Source organism: Geotrypetes seraphini, chromosome 1 (genome assembly GCF_902459505.1).
Source record: "Geotrypetes seraphini chromosome 1, aGeoSer1.1, whole genome shotgun sequence".
In the NCBI taxonomy this organism is placed as follows: Eukaryota; Metazoa; Chordata; class Amphibia; order Gymnophiona; family Dermophiidae; genus Geotrypetes; species Geotrypetes seraphini.
In genome coordinates this window covers 292,352,919-292,370,732 of record NC_047084.1, presented here as the reverse complement: position 1 = coordinate 292,370,732, position 17,814 = coordinate 292,352,919, and the positions used below count along the sequence as shown (strand labels likewise).

At 38.2% G+C, this 17,814-nt stretch overlaps 1 protein-coding gene across 9 annotated transcripts in view; it reads left to right on the top strand.

The window, feature by feature from the left end:
* The window catches only part of EXOC6B (exocyst complex component 6B), a 920,925-nt gene that overhangs the window by 684,757 nt on the left and 218,354 nt on the right, over positions 1–17,814 (top strand). For all 9 annotated transcript variants that reach the window (XR_004540231.1, XM_033953524.1, XM_033953543.1 and 6 more), the window contains one exon: positions 16,512–16,585. Coding sequence is in view for 8 of the 9 variants with exons in the window: in XM_033953524.1 (XP_033809415.1) it covers positions 16,512–16,585 (74 nt within the window). In the remaining variant the exon portion in view is untranslated. The remainder of the gene's footprint in view (positions 1–16,511; positions 16,586–17,814) is intronic.

The following is a 17,814-nucleotide window of genomic DNA, read 5'->3' as shown; positions in this document are numbered from 1 at the left end:
AGAGCAAGAAATGAACTTTTTATAAATCAAGCCAGCTATTATGAAAATTCAAATAAAGCAGGTAAATTATTGGCAACATATTTAAAAGGTAATAGAAATTGCATTACTACCATTAGAAATGGAGATGGGTCATTAGTTAAAGAGAATATTGATATTTTAAAGCAATTTATGGAATTCTATGAAAAACTCTATTCCTCTGAGTGTATAGATGGTAAAGAGGCTTGTGGCTTTTTTTTTTTAGCAAGTTGAATGGACTCTAGCTCCCAAAGGATGATAAAAAGTTGTTGAATTCACCTATTTCAGAACAGGAAATTGCCAAGGCCATTGGTTCATTAAAGTCAGGTAAAACACCTGGTTTTGATGGATATACTGTTGAATTTTATAAGCAATTCCAAAGTCTTCTGCTTTCACATTTACACTGTGTATACAGTTATGTGATAGATCAAGGCTCTTTCTATAAGGGAAGCGCTCATGATTGTAATTCCAAAACCAGATTGAGATCCAATGGATGTGAGCAATTATAGACCAATTGCTTTAATTAACGTTGATGTTAAGATTTACGCTAAGATACTGGCAAGTAGGTCGGCAACACTCTTACCAAAATGAATTTCATCAGAACAAACAGGTTTTATTGCGAACCGATACTCTGCAAATAATACAAGATTGTGTTTCCAATTGCTTCAAATTGCAGAATCCCTGGAGTCACTTGCCTTCATTGGATGCAGAGAAGGCATTCGATAGAGTTGGATGGTCATATATGATGAGTGTATTGGAATGGTTTGGGTTGGGTAATAGTTTCTGTAATATGGTTAAAGTACTTTACATGTTACCAAGTTCAAGATTGTATGTAAACAACTGTTTATCACCATGTTTCACATTGCATAGGGGTATGAGACAGGGATGTCTCCTGTTGCCATTACTTTTTGATTTGGCTCTTGAGCCGTTACTATTGGCCATTAAACAAGAACCTGTGGCTCTGAAATTTATAAATTAAATACATATGCTGATGACATACTTCTTTATCTCATGAATCCTTTAGAGTCTATTCCCAAGCTACTTGAAGTTATAAACGGTTTTGGAAATTTTTCAGGTTATAAGATAAATTGGACAAAGTCTGAACTTATGCCAATCAATGTGTTGAGTATTCAAAATCTATTCAAGGAATTTCCATTTAAATGGAAGCTAGATGGCTTTAAGTATTTAGGAATACTGTTTAGGTGTGTTCATCATTGAATGAAACTATTAAAGCAAATGAATCTAAACTGTTGAACACTATTAAAGATTTAAAAGGAAATTAATGCCCAAGTGTTTATCCTTGTGGGGGCGAGTTGAAACTGTATGAATGACCATAGCTCCAATAATTTTGTACTATTTGAACATGATTCCTATCTATTTTTCATCGTCATTGTACAGGGATTTTGATAAGGGAGATAAGTAAATTTATTTGGCAAAATAAACAACCAAGAATTGCTTTCAAGACATTACAACTTACCAGAGACTATGGTGGGGTAAATCTTCCACATCTTTATACTATAAATATCACTCTGCCTACATACTGAGGCAAGCTATTTATTGGTTAGTACCTGAGCAACACAGTTTACCAAAATGGTGTCTTCTGGAGCAGAAATTGCTTTGTCCATTTTGTCTGCAAGATGTAATGGGTATTGAGCTTCCAAAACATTTAAAATTAAACCCTGTTATAAGATCTACTCAAAGAGCGCTTGCTGAAATAGACTCTCGTCTGGACATTCCCTTTGGAAGATTAAATCTGTGTCTGTTATAGGGAAATGTAAATATCTGCATTGATGGTAAACGGTTAATATGGAAAGAATGGATGGATTTGGGTATTTACACAATTGCAGATGTGCTATCAGGCAGATTGAAATCTTTTCCAGATCTACGTGATAGTCATCAAATTAGATTTTCACATAGCTTCAAATGGTTGCAACTATGTCATGCAATAAGTTGTTTGAAAATTCCAGTGGATTTGTCTGAACCAAGTATTCTTTCAATATGTAAAAGTTTTTTGGGATTAGGTCATGAAGCATCAAACTGGTATAAATACTGGTTCAACTGGAGCAACGAAAATGAAATATAGTTGGCTTAAAGAACATATGGTCCCGTGAACTGACTATGTCAATTTCTGATCAATGGAAATTCATTCTTCTTAAACACCTTAGATGCTGCCAATCTGCTTCTATGAAACAGTCTCAATACGTTATGATCAGATGAGTTATATGGACTCCTGTTAAATTAAATAAGCTCATTGCTATTAACTCTCCTTTATGTTGCTCATGTGGGAGTGAAAAAGGTATACTAGATCATATATTATTTTACTATCCCCTGGTACATGTCTTTTGGCAACAAGTATGGAATCATGTTGAAATATTACTACATAAGTTTGTTTCTTTGACATATGCGGGAGCTATTTTTAATCTTTTTTTATGCTTCTATGGATATAACTAATGAAAATAAGAGGTCAATAGCAATATTGACAGCAGTGGCAATTGAGACTATTTTGGCATGGAAAAATGCGTCCCTACTATCTTTTCAGTTTTGGTGGAACTCAATATGCCTAATTGGGAAATATGAGTCAACCATAATGGAAAAGAGGGCCAAGTTTGATAGATTATGGTTACATATCCAAGAATTTGAACAACAATAAGAATTGAATGCTGTTGGTAGAATGATTGTATGTATGTATGTGTGAGTGAATGCTGCACTCTGTGTATGGGATTGGGTGGGGGTGGGTTATATCTGTAAGTTCATTCTATGCTGTTATCAACAAAGTTGTAAGCAATGTGTTAAGAATCTTTGTTCTCCTGTTTGAATGTTTATTATGAAAATTTAAATAAAGTCTTTGGAACTATAACAGTATAAGATCGAGATTGCAAGAAATTAGAGGATCAATTTAGGACCGTGAGTTCAAGACCTATCTCAGAAAGCTGATGAATCAGGAGATCATGATTAACAACATCGAAAGCCGTACACAGGTCAAATTGTAATAGGATGGCAAATTTATTTTTCAGTTGTAATTGCTGGACCTTTGAGATTAGAGAGACCAATAAAGTTTCTGTATTGAAGTTTGGCTTAAAACCATGCTAGCATGGCAGGATAATAAAGAATCTCTATATATAGATGGAGTGCTAAGTAGAAATTATAGATTCCATTATTTTGGTTAGCAATGGGATATTAGCTATAGGCCAATAGCTTAACAGGATAGATGGATCAAGGTCGGCCTTTTTTAACAGTGGAGTAAGAGCTATGTGGCCCATGTCAGTAAAAAAATAACCCAGTTTCTAATGCAGAATTTATAATCTCAGTTAGCTGTGCAATAGCTTGGGTTGGAATTCTCTCATATAAATATGAGGGGCTAGGATCTAATATACACTTGCATTTTCTTAATTTGAGACATAGTTGTAGAATCTGTGTTGGAAACCAGCTTAGCAACTACATTAAATGCCAGTTTTACTTTTGAAAATCTGGGCCTGACTGTTTCTAGGGCATATTACCTCCCTCTATTCAAGAAGGAAAAGCTAGGAGGTGATGACGTTGAGACATCCCAGATATCCTTTGATTCTTTGAATCTACTTGAAGCTGGAATCATAATGGGAGAACTGGAAATACATACTGCAGCTTTGATGGTTGATTTTATTTTAGTTCCTGACAGGGATTGGGTCTTCAAGTTTTCTCTCCTTAAAAGAGATGAGAACTGTTCATGAATAATGTGTTTTTCTTGATGTTGTGAAGACAGCTCAGAAAAAAGAAAGTAATTTTTGTTGTTCAGACCAAGGGTTATGCACCTGGGACTTCCAGTTTTAGTGAATCTTCCCTATTAATGTATTATGAAGCATATGGGTCTTAGATACTGTATGTTTTTTTTAAAGTGAATCTCAACAGTTAACTGTGTTTGAGCAATAGCGGGGCTACCAATATTACCCCTGTTTTATGACCCCCTTCCCCTGCTGGTACTTCATAGAAACATAGAAATAGACGGCAGATAAGGGCCACGGCCTATCTAGTCTGCCCACCCTAATGTCCCTCCCCTACCTTCGCCCTGTGAATAGATCCCATGTGACGATCCCATTTGGCCTTAAAATCAGGCACGCTGCTGGCTTCGATCACATGTAGTGGAAGACTATTCCAGCGATCAACCACCCTTTCTGTGAAAAAGAATTTCCTGGTGTCAGCTCGTAGTTTCCCTCCCCTAATTTTCCACAGGTGCCCTCTTGTAGTCGTGGGACCCTTGAAAAGGAAGATATCTTCCTCCGCCTCTATGCGGCCCGTGAGATACTTGAACATCTCGATCATGTCCCCCCTCTCTCTGCGCTCCTCGAGTGAGTATAGCTGCAATTTGTCTAACCGTTCTTCGTACGGGAGATCCTTGAGTCCTGAGACCATCCGGACTTCTAGCTATTGTAATCCATAGCCTCTGCTTTTTGTATTGTAGATATTAAGCTATGGAATGCATTGGTGGGACACTTACTGCGGTGTTCTGATCAGTTAAAATTTAAAAGATTATTGAAAATGCAGTTGTTACAGCATTTCTGTGAAATATCTAAGGTTCTCAGTGGCACAGTGGGTTATTTTAAGAGTAGTTGTTTTTAGGATTTTGCTTTGTAATATTTATTCCTAAATTTTTTTTTTAATGTTTGTATTTTGTAAACCGCCTAGTTGTAGACTAAATATATTCTTGAAATATAGGGCTCCTTTTACAAAGGCGCGCTAGCGGGGTTAACGCGCGCAACTTTTCATCACGCACTAACCCCTGCGCTGGCCAAAAACTACCGCCTGCTCAAGAGGAGGCGGTAGCGGCTAGCGCGTCCGGCGGTTTAGCGTGCACTATTACGCACGTTAAACCGCTAGCGTGCCTTTGTAAAAGGAGCCTATAGAGGCTGTGTAGGGATAGAATTGTACCTTAATGTTAATTTTTCTGAAATTGTGGATTGGATTCTCCCCTGTAGACTGTGCAGCATATTTCTGATTATATATTTTTTTTCTTTCTTGGTCATTTATTCAAACTGCTTTTCTGACAAGATGCAATTTCTTGGTTGTATTTTCATTTATTTGAATAAATATAAAGGTTTAAAAAATGAGCCCAAGTTGCAAGCCTGCTTTCTGTATGAAATAATGGCCACACTATCAGAATTGTAAACTCTGCTATTCTTTCTAAGCCAACAAATAGAGACAGAACTATTTCTTAACTGTTCAAACCAAGAAGTCAAAGAATAGAGCAGATCTGTATTCTGCTGCTTTTGCTCTGGGAATATTTCCCGCAGGCCAGAAGCTTAAGAGGCTTATGCCAGGCCAAAAACATAATGTTTTTGCAAGGCCCGTGGGCCAGGGCCACCCAAGGAAGGTTAAAAAGGCACAATGACCTCGTTTTCCCAAACATTTCCTTGATGAAAGCCTCAAGAAGTGCTAACAGTTAAGCCTTTTGCAGAAAGAGGCAAACATCAGACTAAGAAAAAATGTGCTTTCTTGTGTGTGAAATGTTATTTCAATGTTTTGTTTTTTTTCATGAAACCAAATTTTACTTTATAGTTGTTAAAGGAGCAATTGTCAAAACTTAAAGCATAAAAAAACCCCAACCATCCCCTGGATGATATATAATTTCATTCCACAGTGACATACCTAGATTGGTTTTTCCTTTGCATTTGTTTTGTTTTGCCATCTTCAGTTTGTACTAATCCTCTTCCCCTGAAAGACATGCTGAGCTGTCAAGACACCTTTGTGTGAGGCTGGAAAGTGTCTGCCACTTTTCTGCCTGTTCCGGGCTCTGCATACTCCACAGCTGGAAATACTAGTGGTGGAATCTACTATTTAGCAACATGTTTAACTGGCCAGTAGCATTGCAAAGTTGTCAGAAAGTTGCAGGAGTTTCTAGCAGATAAAGGCCCCCTTTTATCTAGGCGCATTAGGGCTTTTTATCACTGGCCACCACGGTAAAAGCTCCAACACCTATAAAATTCTTATGAGCATTTGAGCTTTTACCGCAGCAACTCGCGTTAAAAATCCCTAATGCAGCATCATAAAAGGGGGCCAAATTTTGGCAGATTTATTACCCTGATATTGTTATCTTAGGCCAGGGGATTTTAATGTGCACATGGATGAGTATAAGGGTTAGATTTGCCCAGCATTTTTTATTTTTTTTTTTTTTTGTTATATTAAGGAAGATCTTGATCTTAAACAGTTGGTGCAAGGTCTCACTCATGAAGGTGGGTCATTCTTTGGATTTTACTAATATTGATAGCTGTTTGGGTGTTTCTTGTTGCTGAATTGGACAGATAATTTTCTGCTCTTGTTTACAATGGGTTTACAGGATGGTTCATTAGGGATTTCTCGGCAGTGAATATTGATTTGTTGACTCTTCTTTGTTCTCATTTTCCTGTTTCTTGCTGAGAATTGTCTTTGGACAATCAGATTTTGAGCTGAAATACTACTTTGCATAGGGTGGTTGAGGCTCAGGTACCTTTTAAGTTTATTAGTAAATCAAGGCATAAAACCTTTGGTATTCTGGTTTGCTGTTGATTAGGAGGCAAGTTAGGAGAATTGAGCACCTTTGGAGGAAATCCTATGCTCCTGGGGATCTCCTAAAGTTGCATGACTTCCAGCAGTTTTATTCTTACAATCTTTGCTGTTCCATGCTATGCTTCATCATGCACGTCTGCCTTACCATTTATTTCATACTATGTTAGCCTTGCTTCGTAATACCATGTTTGCCATATTGTGTTCTGCAATTCTATGCTCACCACGCTATGTCTTACCACATTATGTTTGTCATGTTAGTTAACAAAGCATGGCAAAATATGTCTGCCATCTCTGTCAGACAATGTTTGCCTTGCAATCTCCTACCACACTCTATCTGAGTGTGACATAGTGGTTCTAGCTAAAGCCCCAGAAATCTGAGGTTGTGGGTTCAGACCCACTTTGCTCCTTGTAACCCTGGGCAAGTCACTTGGTCCCCCATTGCCCCAGGTATATTAGATAGAATGTGAGCCCACTGGGACAGACAGGGAAGAATGCTTAAGTACCTGAACAAATTCATGTAAACCGTTCTGAGCTCCCTTGGGAGAATGATATAGAAAACTAAACCCCTCTTGCAATCTGTGCAAAACTCTGCTGTGCGACTCATCTTCTGCCAACTTCGCTACACTCGTCATCCCTCTCCTTAAGTCACTTCACTGGCTCCCTATCTGCCATCGTATACAGTTCAAGATCTTATTGCTGACCTACAAGTATGTTCATTCTGCTGCCCCTCAATATCTCTCCTCGCTTATCCTTATATACCTCCCAGAGAACTCCGTTCCTCAGATAAGTCACTTTTAACATTACCCTTCTCCTCCACTGCCAATTCCAGACTTTGTTCCTTTCATCTAGCTGCCCCCTAAGCCTGGAATAAATTACCCGAGTTTGTTCGTCAAGCCCCTTCCCTTGTTTAAAAGCATCCTGAAAACCCACCTTTTTGAAATAGCTTTCAATCCTTAACCCTACTGCTCTGCCCTCCAACCCAGGCAGCTGATTAACTGTTCCCCTTAACTGTATCCATGACATCTTGTTTGTCTGTCTTGGCTGTTTAGATTGTAAGCTCTTTCAAGAAGGGACTGTTTTCTTACTCTTTGTGACTCTGTACAGTGCTGCGTGTGTCTGGTAGCACTATAAAAATAATTAATAACAGTAGTAGTAGAAGATCCGGGAAATTACAGATCAGTAAGCCTGACTTTAGTGCTGATCAAAATAGTGGAAACAATTATAAAAAATAAAATTGTGGAACATGTAGACAAACATGATTTAATGGGACAGAGTCAGCATGGGTTTAGCATTGCCTCACCAATTTGCTTGACTTCTTTGAAGCTGTGAATAAACATATGGATAAAGGTGAACCAGTTGATATATAAAGTTCCTCATGAGAGGCTCCTGAGAAAATTGAAGTGTCATGGGATAGGTGGCAAAGTTCAGTTGTGGATTGGAAATTGGTTATCGGATAGGGTTAAATGGTCATTTTTATCAACGGAGGAGAATAAACAGTGGAGTGCCTCAGGGGTCTATACTGGGACCGGTGCTATTTAACTTATTTATAAATGATCTGGAAATTGGAACAAGTGAGGTGATTAAATTTGCAGATGACACTAAACTGTTCAAAGTTGTTAAAATGCATGCAAATTGTGAAAAATTTCAGGCGGACCTTAGGAATTTGGAAGACTGGGCATTCAAATGGCAGATGAAATTTAATGTGGACAAAAGCAAAGTGGTGCACATTGGGAAGAATAACCTGAATCACAGTTATCGGATGCTAGGGTCCATCTTGGGGATTACCGCCCAAGAAAAGGATCTGGGTATCATCGTAGACAATACGATGAAACCTTCTGCCCAATGTGCGACGGCAGCCAAAAAAGCAAACAGGATGTTGGGAATTATTAAAAAAGGGATGGTTAACAAGACTAAGAATGTTATAATGCACCTGTATTGCTCCATGGTGTGACCTCATCTGGAGTATTGCATTCAATTCTGGTCTCCTTATCTCAAGAAAGATATAGTGGCGCTAGAAAAGATTTAAAAAAGAGTGACCAAGATGATAAAGGGGATTGTACACCTTCATATTTAGCCTCTTTAGTGGTTCCCTATGTGCCAGCTGGATCTTCTTTTCTGACTTTGCCTCCATCTATGCAGGCTAATCTGATTTCCACAAGGGAAGGGGCCTATTTTATAGAAGGCTCCAGTATTGTGGAATAGTTTTCGTGTGTGGGATTGTGGGAAAGTGTTTTTTTGATGCAATTTAAAGTGATACTGAAGACTTATCTTTTCCAGTCAGCTTTTGGAAGGAATAACTAGGGAGCAGCTTTCATTCATTTTATCTCTAGTATGTGATTGTTAAGTGAGTTTCTTTTGATTGTACGAGGTCTGACAATTTAGTTAATGAACTCATCCTAGAAAAAGTGCTGCATACCTCATTGCTGAATACCACTATGATCACCTTCAAAGTGCTCCCCTTGGGAAGCTATGCATTGATGCCAGTGCCTAGTCCACACTTCAGAGGAGGTTTGGAATTATTTTCTGGAATACCTATCAGATCTGTCGTATTTCTCTTGATGTCCTGAATGTCATCAAAATGTCTTCCTTTCAATATTTCCTTTATCTTTGGGTAAAGAAAAAAAAATCATTGGGGGACAGATCAGGTGAGTAGGGAGAGTGTTCCAAAACAGTTCCCTTACAGACAGTGCCATGTGAGCTGGTGCATTGTTATGATGCAAGAGCCATGAGGGACCGTTTTTGCATACACCTTTCTCATGCCAAGAACTTCATGGTATTATCCCCATAATCTTGGACAAACATGTCCCTGATTTCACTTCCCCTCTTGCCAAGTTTAACAAAAAATGTAATGTTTGTTCAAGGTCCGACATTCTTTTTTTTATTTTTTATCAATTTTATACAATATTCCCAAGCATAACATCTTGTACAGTAAGATTGTAATGAAAACTAAAAATTTAAAGAAAAATAAAGAAATTACAGTATAAGAGATATTAACATATTCTCCTTACAAAAACAATCTATAGTCCAGAATTAATTTTATGATCCAAGACTTCAAAAGAGTGACTATAACATTCTAGAAAAATCAATATAATCTTAATCTTAAGAAAATCTGAGTGACTGAAATTGCGGGGAGTAAATTAAGCATGTGACTCAGTTGTTTCTTCCATTATTTCACCTTTCTCAAGACGTTTCAACACTACAAATTTTGTTAGGTGTGTCGGATCAAAGAAAACATATTTATCTGAACCATAATGAACAATACATTTACATTGAAATCTAAGGAAAAATTTTCCCCCCACTGAAATTACTCCAGATTTTAATAACAGAAACTGCTTTCTCCGTTTTTGAGTCTCTTTGGTGACATCTGGGAAGATCTGCACTTTTTGACCCAGAAACTCTTTATTTCTATTTTTAAAGAACATCTTCATTATCCAGTTCTTATCAGGCATCAATGCAACAGTTACCAACAATGTCGCCGGTTTAACCAGTTCACTCATTGAAGTTTCCAATAATGTAGTAATATACAATTGTGGTTCCTGTTGTCCCTCATTAATCAATTGCTGGTCCAATTTTCTATCAGGCAAATAAAATACTTGTGTAAATGGTAGAATTAATTATTCAGAAACTGAAAAAATTTCCATGAAATAATTTTTTAACATTTCCCTAGGGGACATAGGAAGAACCCTAGGTAAATTTAGAAATCACAAATTGTTGGCACGATAGCCATTTTCAATCATTTCCAGTTTCCGCCTAATATTAATACAATCTTTAATCACAGTTTCTTGTACTTGTTTGACCCCTATTATTTCACTTTCACTTTTTTGAGAAATAGTTTTAACTGAGGTCATTTCTGATTGTAATGCAGTCAGTTCTTGTTCCTGTTTATCAATTTTCATTTCCAGCACTTTAATTTGTGGATTCAATGAGTTTCCCCAATTTAACAACTAGGTCCCAGAGAGACTCCATTGTGATTTCTGTGGGTTTTTCAACCATGAAAGTATAGGCTCATGCTTACCGACTTTAGTCTTTCCTTTCCATTAGTGATTCCTTTCTTGAATTCAGATACAGGTATGCACTGCATAACGTCATTCTGGACAACGTCCATTCATGTTAACTAACATCCATGGTATCATCCTGTCGTATCTTGCGGATCTAGCATCTGACACGTCTGATAAAAGGGATGGAAAACCTTTCATACGCTGAGAGATTGGAGAAACTGGGTCTCTTTTCCCTGGAGAAGAGGAGACTTAGAAGGGATATGATAGAGACTTATAAGATCATGAGGGGCACAGAGAGAGTAGAGAGGGACAGATTCTTCAAACTTTCAAAAAATAAAAGAACAAGAGGGCATTCAGAAAAGTTGAAAGGGGACAGATTCAATACAAATGCCAGGAAGTTCTTCTTTACCTAACGTGTGGTGGACACTTGGAATGTGCTTCCAGAGGACGTTATAGGGCAGAATACAGTACTGGGATTTAAGAGAGGATTGGACATTTTCCTGCTGGAAAAGGGAATAGAAGGGTATAAATAGAGGATTACTGCTCAGGTCCTGGACCTGTTGGGCCGCCGCGTGAGTGGACTGCTGGGCAAGATGGACCTCAGGTCTGACCCAGCAGAGGCATTGCTTATGTTCTTATGTTCTTATGTTGTGTGCTGTGAATGTAGTAATGACTTCCAAATGCATCCAATCTACAATTAGCAGCAAGAAGCAAAGGAAAAGCATTGATTTGGACGTGAAACAAAAATTATTAGATTACAAGAAAGTGGTAAAGCAGTGAACACTTATTATGTGTGAACTCAGCAAGTCTCATTCAGCAATTACGACGATATTGAAAAATAAGGATGAAATCCTGCAAGCTGTGAAAGGATCAGATCCACTGAAAGCTACTAGACTAACTAAGAAGTGACATGGAAAAAGTACTGATAACATGGATAGAGGACCAAACTCAGAGGTAAATCCTTTTCAGCATGATAACGATCATGGCAAAGGCACAAAGCTTGTTCATGATGCTGAAAGAAAAAGCTGAAGTTCAGTGCCAGCTCTGGGTAGTTCAAATGCTTCAAGAATTGTTATTCCTTGCATAATTTGAAAATGAGTGGTGACTGCGAGTGCTGATGAGAAGGCAGCAGAAGAATTTGGTGAAACACTGGATAAACACTGGATAAACACTGGATAAAGGTTATTTACCACTAAAGCAAAAATGAAGATGAAAAGTGAGGCAATCTGGTAATTTCCACAACAAATAACAACCCCACTGATTGGGAATTGATTGTAGAAAGGCCTAGAAGCTAGTAATATTCTTCTTTAGATCCAGGTTCCGGCCTACCAAGAAACGGTAGCAATTCAGCTTGCTCTAATAGCTAATAAGCTTACTATTCCAGTTCACTGTTATCTACTAAAAGAAGATAACCACGACTGTTAAATCTTTTTACTTATCCAGTATTTCAAGCATGCCCCTACGGGACCATTTTGCCCATACAGGCTTTTTCAAGGTTCAAATGAGGAGCTCTTATTTCAGCGTCCTCTGTTATGGGGGCGGGATACTATTATGGGGTCAGGGTACTATTATGGGGGCGGGGTCTGGGGTGGAGATTGGGTAGAGATTGGTGTGGTCTAGCCCACGACTTAGCCCAGTGTTCTTCAACCACCAGTCCACGGACTGATGCCGGTCCACAGAATAATTCTTTTATTTCTGCCGGTCCATAGGTGTAAAAAGGTTGAAAAACACTGTCTTAGAAGATCCAGGACACTTTGGTCTTAAGGCATGGTTTTTGAGCGTGCAGCGCTAGTCCAGAAAGAATATTCAGAGAAGTCATTGCTACTCACGTTAGAGCCAGAAAGCCAGTGACGATTTTAGCATTTGCTAAAGCATGGGAGATATTTCAGCACTGTTGCTGCAGAGAAATCTTATTGGTATTGGCATTCCTCCAAGAGGTCCTTGACAAGGGATTGGCAATGGCGTCCTTTAAAGATCAAGTAGCAGAGCTCTCATGCTTCCAAGGCCGAGAGAATAGAGCTTCACTAGCGACCCATCTGGACATAGGTTCTTGACTACAGACGCAAATTTGAGACTTGTTTCCATCCTGGAATCTTAATATAGTCTTAGAATGGCTCAGTAGGGCTCTGAATGAGCTCTTACAGGAAGCCTCCCTCATGGATCTATCAGTCAAAGAAGACTTCTTGGTGGCAATTACATCTGCAAGGAGAATCTCAGAATTACAGGCACTGACATGCAGAGAGCCGTTCCTCAGGATCATGGAAGCAGAAGTGACCTTGCATACAGTTCCCTCTTTCTTACCAAAGGTTGTTTTGTTGTTTCATATCAACCAAGAGGTTAGATTGCCAGCATTTCATCTTACAGGATCCAAGAAGAAAGACAAGGCCGTAAAGGTTTTGGATGTCAGGAGAGTCCTATTGTGTAACATGGAGGTGACTAATGAATTTTATCTCTCAGATCATCTTTTCATGTTAATCAATTAGGCGAGACAAGGCTTCCAAGGCCACCAACTCTAGATGGATTCTTACGGCAATATCCTCTGCATACACTGGTTTTGGCAAACTGCCACCTATCTCATTGAAGGCGCATTTGACAAGAGGAACGCCCTCCTATTGGGCGGAAGCAATTTCACTCGAGATTTGTAGATCAGCAACCTGGTCCTCCCTTCATTTCTTCACCAAATTCTACAGGATGGACATAACAGCACAGGAGGATGCTGCTTTTGGATACTCAGTACTACAAGCAGGCTCATCTATCCCACTCTTAGAGTTTGGTGACTGCTTAGATACATCTCTGTGGTTCAGCATACCATCCCTATTGCACTGAAAAAAAGAGATTAGGTTCTTACCTTAATAATATCTTTTTCCAGTAGATGGTATGCTGACCCCCCCCCCCCCCCCACCAAAAAAAAAAAAAAATTACCCGGCAATTTATTTGATGCGCCTGCTTTCTAACTTAAACTTAATGATCAGCTCCATAGCTAAGATTTCACTGTCAGTCAGAATATTGGATTAGGAAGACACTATATATAGGATTTCAAGGGCGGAATGGTTGAGCTCCATAAATTTTCAGGCTGTTTGTTTCTTGCTCATTTTCTTGGATTCATTGTTGCTCTCAGAGGCTTGTTAATATTTTAAATACATTATTGTTTCTTCAGTGATTATTTTAACTTTATCTAAGCAGATCATATACCTGGTTTTGGGAAATTCTCCTTATCCCTTCTTCTCCTTTCTTCTTCTGTAGGGCTGTCGCCAGCTTTGGTACAAACTGAAGGGAACAGCAGAGACTGGTGGAGGAGGAGGAGGAGGAGGAGTTGAAAAGCTGCGATTGTGCTCAAAAGCATACTGCAGAAGATGTCAGATGGATGATACTATGGTTCAGCATACCATCTTTATCTACTGGAAAAGATATCAAGAACTTAATCTCTTTTTGTGAAAAATATTTTCTACTATTTATTCTATATGTACTACTGTGTAACTTCATGGCGTTTTCCCTAGCCTTTATTCTTAAGGGAATTAAATCTGTTGGGAAGCTTAGCCAGTCTCTTGTGTTTAAACTGGTAGAAACTTGGAATAAACTCCCTGACTCTGTTAAATTGATAGGTCATCTACAACAATTCCTTAAAGTTTTAAAAACATTATTGTTTTCACAATATCTTAATGACTTATCTTCTGAATTGACGAACTAATAGTGTTTTAACACCATTTTCTCATGTTCACATTTTATATGTTACCTGATTTTAATTATTTGTGAACCGAGTCAAGCTCTACTATGAGATGACCCGATATATAAACCAAAGATTAGAGTAGACTATACCAGGGGTATGCAATTCCAGTCCTCGAGAGCCACAGCCAGGTCAGGTTTTCAGGATATCCACAATGAATATGTATGAGATGGATTTGCATGCACTGCCTCCTTGAGATGCAAATCTATTTCATGCATATTTATTGTGGATATCCTGAAAACCTGACCTGGCTCCGGCTCTCAAGGACCCGGAATTGCCTACATCTGGACTAGACTAAACAATTGATTTCATGTTTACCTATTGCACTTCATTTTAAAGAGCTCTATAAAAAGGCAGTAAATAAGTCCTAATAAATAAAATTATGTCTTCTCTCATCCATGCCTTCTTCAAGCTGAAGTGCCCTAACCTCGTTAATCTTTTCTCACATTAATTTTTCCATCCTCTTAATCATTTTGGTTGCCGATCTCTGGTCCCACTATATATTTTTTAAGATGCGGAGATTAGAATCACACACAATACTCAAGGTCTCACCATGGAGCAATATAGAGACATTATTAAATTTTTTTATTTTATTATTCTTTTCTAATAATTCCTAATATTGTTTGGGTTTATTCCACTGCCCTACACAAAGCAAATTATTTCAATGTTAGAAGTGATTGGTTAAATATATGCTGATATTTGCTAGAAGTTGTGTCACAAGTCTATAGATAAAATAGTCCCTCATTTCCTTTCAATAAAATATTGGTCATGAGTTTCCAAGTTTCTAAATTTCTTTAAAATTCTAGGCGGTATACAATATAAAATATATGTAGAATACTTAAAATTAACAAATACAGATGACTCGGGGGACTTAATACTTGACATGACGTACAGAAACATAACTATTATAGAAAAGACAAATTTTGTTGTTTTTCTTGACTTTGGTTTTGTTTTGTGATGTAACATCAGTGATTTCATCTGCCCTTTATTAACAGTAACATGACATCATAAAGTGATAACGAATAATTCAATCTATTGCTTCCATCTGTAAGCATCCAATGTCACACCATATTTAGAATTTCAAAGTGAGCTACAATATATAGGGGGGAGTGCAACATAAAGTCCCACTAAAGTGAGGCTTAATCCTTTCCAGTGAGTTCACCATCATACAGCTTCTTTTGCTCAGATTAAATATAAAATTGTGTTGGCAAGTCTTGAAGCTAGAAAGTGGCTTTAGTTTGATTATGTCATCAATTTGGTATTTTCTTGCATGCCCCACATTATTATTGCCTGCAAGAGAAGCAGTTCTAGGCTGTGTAACCACATGTTCTGAAGCCCTACGAAATCACTGTCTTTTGATAATAAACCTCAACAAAGATAGGAAAAACTACATCCAAAGAGAAGCTGAAATATACTTTAAAAAAAAACACTGTAACTGTGCATTTAGTGCCCCTATGATCTATCAGAGTTATTTCTACTTTTCAAAAGGATGTGGCAAGTTGAGGCATAGTGAAGTGTATTATTCTGGTGGTTTATCAAGCCACAAGAAAATCCAGTATAACTGTGAAGTTTTCCATCTCATAAGACAGTGCTACTGTGATGTTTTATGGTCATCCAGCTTTCAGAACATTAGGAAATCCTAACAGGCATATCATGAGGACAAAATTCTTCCCTCCAGTGTTGTAAGAAACTTGCAAATAATGTACCCTCAGTACATAATCAAATATTCTTTTTGAGTATAACTCACAACGCAGTGGGGAATAATATTTTTTGATAAATGCTAGTGAAACAATGTGACAGGCATGAAATTAGAAAATTCCTTCAAATGACCTGAAATATAAATAGCTTTTGGAACTGAAAGGAGTTTCACAGCTGAAGATTTTATTGTGTGAAAAGTGTGTATGTGTGTGTGTGTGTAGGGGGGGGGGTTGAGAGGGAATTCCCCCCCCCCTTTCTTCTTCAGCAAAGTTGTTTGTCCGTTCACAAAACAAATACTCTGAAGCCCAGTGCGGCCCATGGGAATAAATTTCAGGTCAAAATAGTACAGTTTCCTTGCTGTCAGGATGGTGGAATTAATGGTGTTTTGACGACACGAATTTTGAAGGGTGGACAAAGAAACTGAAGGAAGGGAGACATGACTCCTTAGAAGTGTGGACCTCCTCTCCCCCAGCCTCTCTTGTCCTCCCTGTCATCTGTCTGCCAATCTCCCTGTCCATGGTTAGTTAAAAGCGCTTTTCATCCTTTTTTCTTTCCCACAGGGTTTGCCAGATCTGGGCCAGTGCCTGGGTTCCAAGAGGACACGCTGCAGTTGGCCTTCATCAACTTGAGACAAGTAAGTCTTTGTGTTTTTGTTTTATGTTTCTCTTTTAAGATGTGAGACAGAAGACCATCAGGTCTTAAGGAAAGAGTGTGGGGGGAGGGAGTGCTGAGGGACAGGGAGAGAAGAGGGAAAGTTGGTGTAGATAACTTATGCCAGAAACCTATATTCTTTTGCGTTCTTTACGTTGTATTTCATACGATGAAGAGCTTTGGGGAGTGGTGGTGGGGATTCAAGTGACCCCTTGGCATTGGGCATTGTGCTCTAAGTTTGGCTTCTGCTGACATGGCAAAAGAGACCTTTGCAGCCCTATAATCTGACAGTAAGCAGGTGTTGCTAATAGAGAAGGCAGCCATGCAGAGACCGCCTGCTTAGCAGTACTTTTGTTTGAAGAAAATTCCTCAATTTTGGGAGGATGAGGAGATCTGCATTCTGAGTGTTAATGAAAGGAGGTTGCTTGCAATGTTTTACAGAAAGTTTCCAGCTAAAGTTAACTGAGAATGGTTATAAAAGACCCCTCCCCAAGCTATTTTATATCTAAATTACTAATAGAGGCCATGGTATAAGCATTACCTCATCATAAATCAGCATCTTCTCTTAATACCCTTTTAATGGTGTCACTTGCTAGTTACTGAAATCCCAGTTGACAACTATGTAAAAATCACCAAAATATGTCCTATATCCTTGTTCCTGTTCTTTTTGCTTAACTTCATTGTGCACCAAGGCCATGGAGAACTGAGCCTACAAAGCAATTTTTTGTTTTCTGCTTACTCTTTAGATTAGGATATAATTCATTCAGTTTGGTACAACTTTTTCATCAAGTTTATACATATTTAAGTGGGGTTTGTCTTTGAGTCTATATTACTGGAATGGATTTGATGCTGAAATGTCAGATGGCAATGCCATTTTTTGTGCAGGTCCTGAAAGGTTAAGTATAGGTTACCTGCCATTGCTATGTAATGCCACTTGTCTTTGCATTAATGTCGTTGAAAAAAAAACTTAAATGCATTTAATTTATTGCTTCTAAAACTGGCTTTAGCTTTGGGTTTCATTTGTTCATGAGATGCAGTGCAGATCTTAAATAAATGAGTCACATGTCACTTAATAAACTGCAGGTATAAATAGAACATACTTCATGTACTTTGTTTCATGGGTTTTAAAGGGTTCAGTGGAGTAAGCTTAAGACAGATCCTGTACAGCATCACACTTACACACAGGAGAATAGTACATGTTTTTGCTGTTAA